General features: G+C 33.4%; 1 protein-coding gene and 1 long non-coding RNA gene across 4 annotated transcripts; both read left to right on the top strand.

The window, feature by feature from the left end:
* Window positions 1–548: 548 nt before the first annotated feature.
* LOC145121733 (uncharacterized) lies at window positions 549–2504 on the top strand. Its single transcript, XR_013714602.1, has 4 exons — window positions 549–768; window positions 852–1188; window positions 1866–2043; window positions 2129–2504. It is a non-coding gene; the product is annotated as an uncharacterized LOC145121733 (long non-coding RNA).
* Window positions 2505–2631: 127 nt separating this feature from the next.
* On the top strand, window positions 2632–4873 carry LOC145122848 (pre-mRNA-processing factor 19-like). Of its 3 annotated transcripts, XM_079058418.1 has the most exons (6): window positions 2632–2852; window positions 2948–3043; window positions 3708–3767; window positions 3892–3966; window positions 4061–4165; window positions 4708–4873. In XM_079058418.1, the coding sequence occupies exons 2-6, from the start codon at window positions 3038–3040 to the stop codon at window positions 4786–4788; spliced, it is 327 nt and encodes a 108-aa protein (XP_078914544.1). In that variant the 5' UTR covers window positions 2632–2852; window positions 2948–3037; the 3' UTR covers window positions 4789–4873. The 3 variants fall into 3 exon arrangements, with proteins under 3 accessions (XP_078914544.1, XP_078914543.1, XP_078914545.1); XM_079058417.1 differs by having other exon boundaries at window positions 2632–3043; XM_079058419.1 differs by lacking the exon at window positions 3708–3767 and having other exon boundaries at window positions 2632–3043.
* Window positions 4874–5089: the final 216 nt, after the last annotated feature.

The raw sequence follows: 5089 nt of genomic DNA, 5'->3' as shown, positions 1-5089 counted from the left end.
AAAAAAATTTAAGGATTTAGGTCACGCATTATTGCGTGCGCTTAAATTAGTGTCTCATGTAAAAAAAATAAAAACACGGAGGGCACTTTATCTAAAATGTGCGTCCTCTGGGAATGTCGCATTATGATTTTTACTAAAACGCGCGTTCTTGAAAGGGGAAATGAAATCCCTTCAAAATTCTTAAATTTTTTAATACCCCGCTTCAAGATCCCCTTCGTTCTCTTCTTCCCTTCTCTCTGCAAACCCTAATCACGATACCATCTCTGCTATACACCTCAACAACTCATATATCATAAAATCACTGGGATAATTTCTAGGGCTTTTTTAAACACTCATTCGACTCTTTTCTCTCCCCCCTCCCCTGTCTCTCTATTTTGTGCTCTGATATCTCCCTTCCATTTATGCCGCCGTCTCCGTCTCCATCAAAACGAGGATATGAGACAGTGCTTGATCTACGATCGTCCAGTCGTCGATGCCCGGTTAATCGGAGTTGAATACATCGTAACAGAAAAACTGTTTTTAACCTTGCCGGATTCAGAAAAGCTGATGTGGCACATCCACGATTATGAGGTGAAGAGCGACGTCCTTTTCCTTCCCGGCGTCCCTGGTCCGGTTGAGCGGCAAGATCGGGAGAAAGCGACGAAAACTTACGGGAAGACGATTCACTTTTTTGGCAGGTGGATAGAGGCGATCAGCTTCCCCTAGGTCTCCCACAGGTGATGATGGCTCTAACTCGTGATGACCAACTTTACCCTAATCTCGCTAAAGGTACAATTTACATTTCATGATTTCCGCTATTTTTGATCACCTGCAACTTATGTAGAAACTCTATCGATCGATTATTATTACAGATGTGGAGTCTCGCTATGGTGATTCGTTCCAAAACTTCTCAGGCATGATAGTCATTTGATTTGGGTACACAGCCTGCTGCTCTGGTATACCTATAAACTTCCCTCCATCCCATGGCCCACCTGTCCAATATGCCTTTGAACCACGCCATATGAAAGCTTGTGGTGGTTGATCTTCTGAAAGTCCAACAACAAAATCTCCAGGGTTTGGATCGTTGTCACTCTTCCATGATGTCATTAGATCTTTTCCAGATGTTTCAAGACTCATGCCTGGTAATAGAGTGTTATCATGAAAGTCAACCCTGAGATGGTATCGTTAAGAGCAAAACATCCTGCGTATGTAAGCTTTGTGATTGTTTCATATGACTGGACTTTTATCCTTTTGTAGATTAAGCCTTTAGAATTTTGAAAATTCACAATATATCTCAGTTTAGTACATTGCTTTTCTGCTATAAAAGTTAATAGAAAAATAAATTATGTAATATTATTTCTCAAAGTGATTTTTTGCAATCCTGGGTTATGCCTATAAGCTGTTGGATGAAATTCCTGTTATAACTGGTAATGAAATTAGTTGGGCTTTTCCTGGTGTTACTGCCTCTTCATAAGCAAGTCACAATTTCCAGTAATTAATTGCTTGAAACTTAAACAGATCAAGACTATTAAAATGAATTGAAGGTATTCGTTCCAATATTTGTTCATTTGAACAAACAAAGTGGTGCATAAAGTCATACAGATTTGAATACACTTAATTAAAAACCAACTCAATAATACCTTGAGATTTTGATGATATTCTTTTCTGCAACTTTGAATCATAAATCATTATTTTTTTCTCTTCAATTCTTTTTGTTTTCATGTTTTGGTTGTAAACTTCTAAACTTCAAGTTTAATAATATTTTTTGGGAGAGCATCATTGAAAGCCTAAATGGTGTTCTTGATACATTAAAAGAATTCCATGTAATTTTTTTTTTTTTTTTAAAGCTATAATGAGGACTCTCACTTGTGTCTTCCTGTTTTCAGGTGTCACCTGTCATTAGGGTGTATTTCCGGTAATTGGATTTACTACACTTGATTAATGATTGAATGATTCATTCAGATTCTTCGTGCTCATGAGTTTGAGGAGCATGCTGGTGGAAAAACTAGGTACCCTAATAATCACATATATCTGTTAATGAGGAATTCCTTCAAGTTTGGAAAGGTGAGACTGATGGCATTTTTGTTATTTATAGATGAAAGGCTTTTATTACTTCTTTTTGTTACATTTTCTTGTAATCTGCATGCAGGGGGTCTTCAAGGAAACATGGACAGGGGTAAAACAGACAACAATCATCATATGATGCTTATGAACTTGTTCCATGATTTGCATACTGATGATAACTGGTATTGGCTTGGAGTTGGTGTCTTGTTACTTTATGCTTTGGCTTTCAATATCATACTGACTCTCAGTTTGGCTCATCTTAATCGTAAGTGTCACTTATTCATGTTTCCATCTCTTATTGTTTTTTTTTTAAGTCTGGTAACTATTTCAATTCGTATCACAACTCTAAAAAGTGCACAGATAGTTCCACCTGATACCGGAGAAAACAATTCAACAGATTCCACAGGTTAATTACTCTTACAGTTGCATGCTTTAAAATTAAAGTATATACTTGTATACTCCCTCCTTCCAAAAAAAATGCAACGTTTTTTCTTTTTGGGTTGTCCTGAAATTATTTTTATAAACTATATGATGTTGCAATTTACATTATGAAGGGAGTATATGTTAAAAAAAAAAAAAACTCCAATTTGCAATTTGCATCTTAACTGGTCATGCAGCTGGCAACCAGGCACCACCTGCTGACTTTTCATAATATCAATTACTTTTTTTTGACATGCTAAAGGTATAGCTTCCACCATTCCAGGAACAATTAGGTGGCTAGCATTAGAAATCTACTTTTCATAATGTCAATTACTTGACTTTTTCCAGGACATGAATTTGGAAGGTGTACCAGAAACAGAAAGGAAGCTGTAACTATTAGTACAGTAGTAATCTATAGTTTTGATTGAGTTTCATGATTATCATACTTTTTCCCTTGATCAAAGTTGTAAATATTGTTTGTCAGGTAGTGCGATGAATGTTTGTGTTTTCTGGAATCCGAGATTTGTGATTTTGATGATACGAAATTGGATCACTAGCCTAAAATGTTTTCGTGATGCAGGTAACTCTTCCAAATATTACATATGCATCTGGTATAAGAAACTCTATAATGCTTAATTTATCATATTGTTATATGAAGTTACTTTATCATCTCAATGTGAAACTGCTCAGAGATGATCACTACAGATAAAAGTGCTAAATAGGTTCTTTTTTTTTTTTTTTTTTAGTGAATCTGGTATCTGAACTTTCTTAACCATCTGAATCTTGCTGAAAGAATCAATGCAATGTAGGAATAGAAGCGAAAATTGGGTTATGTAGAAAGAAACAACCAAAATGGAACTAAGATTCTAAGGGGTCTTTTGGTCTAAGGGATTTCCAAGGATTGTGTTGAAATCCAATACAAGCTCTTTGTTTGGTAAAAAAAGAAGAATAGGATTTTAATCCTAAATTTTTTTTATGGGATTTCATAATCCCCCCTGATGACCAAGTATTTTGAAATCCATGAATGTAGGATTTCATAGAAAAATCCTTTAACAAATCAACATTAGTTATAATTAGGGACGGTGGCTCTCTATTTTATTTCATCAAAAGAAAACATTTCACTCAAATTCTTAAAACTAATACGTAATATCTATGTTAATTATAAATTAATTTGTGTCCGATGGTGAGAAAATGGTAAAATAATATTTCTACTTTTTTTTAAAACTTTTATTATCCTCTTTTAGGTCACAAGTGTCAAGTTTGTGTCCGGTTGTGAGTTAGTTGTTACTGGTTCAGCTGATAAAGTAAGTTTAATCTTTTTTTTTTTCATTTTCCTTCTTTACCTGTTTTTATAAATACATAATATATTCACATTATAATAAATACATTTTGCATTGAAATTAAAGTTACTTGTTTATTTATTTGCAGACAGTAAGAATGTGGCAAGGGTCTGAAAATGGAAACTATGATTGTAAGCATGTCTTAAAGGATCATACAGCCGAGGTACTTAATTATTATTTTAATTATATCATTTTACTTAAGAGTAACAATAATAATTTTTTTTTTTTTCTTATTTAGTATATGGATTGTTTAACAGGTGCAAGCTATAACTGTTCATGCTACAAATAACTACTTTTCAACAGCTTCTTTAAACTACTCCTGGTGCTTCTATGAGCTTTCATCCGGTTTATGCCTTGCACAGGTTTTTATTTTTTTTACATAAAAAAAGTATATTTGTGACAATGCATCATGTAGTGAAATATAGCACCATATTTTCATTTGTTCTTGTGACAACATTCTATTTATGAAAAAACTACCCAATTATAGCATTGTCATCCAAATACAAAGCAATTGGATTTTGCTTTTTCAAAGTACAATGTACTAGTAATTAAAAAAAAATGAAAGTATGATGGCTATAATTGGATATATTTTTTTTTAAAGAATAATGCTTTGTTAAGATTTTTTTTGCTATAATAGAAAGGCATGAAGGTAAGATGCTATAAGGAGAATTTTCAAAGCAAAATGCCCTAAGAAGGAAAATGTTGTAATTGTGTAAATTTGTAGAGTACAATATGTTAATAAGATTTTTTTTTGAAAACACGATGCTCTAATAGAAAGAAATGAAAGTAGGATGCTATAATAAACAAATAAATGAATGTACATTGCTATTTTTCAAGGCATCATACTTTATTTTTTTTGTAGCTAAACTTGATTGTGTGATTAATAAAAGCTTTTTTGTTTCAGCTAATGTTCAAGTCATTACTTGCCATCCATGCCGGGTGGACAGCAGCCCAGTACACCAGGTGGCAAACCAATGATATGTAGGATTTTTATGGCATGATAAATGAAACAAGAAGGTGCCCCTTTATAGCAATGTAGTATTAGGTTATATAGTTAGAGAAAATCTCTTAATAACAATGTACAATCAGATACCTTTAATATCAATGTATTGCAATTTTTTGACATGATGCTATTGGATGAAATTGATTGTTTTGGTATATATTTGTTTCTATAATTTTGTATCATGTGTAAAAGAGTATCGTAAAGGCACGCCGTATATGCATATTGTAAATGGTTGTTGATGTTTATGACACGCAAATGCGTGTCATCTTCATTTATGACAGGG

This window comes from Lactuca virosa, chromosome 6 (genome assembly GCF_052849685.1).
Source record: "Lactuca virosa cultivar CGN04683 chromosome 6, Lactuca_virosa_CGN04683_v6, whole genome shotgun sequence".
Lineage (NCBI taxonomy): Eukaryota > Viridiplantae > Streptophyta > Magnoliopsida > Asterales > Asteraceae > Lactuca > Lactuca virosa.
The sequence above is the reverse complement of the archived record's forward strand: the minus strand, read 5'-3'. Positions and strand labels throughout refer to the sequence as shown.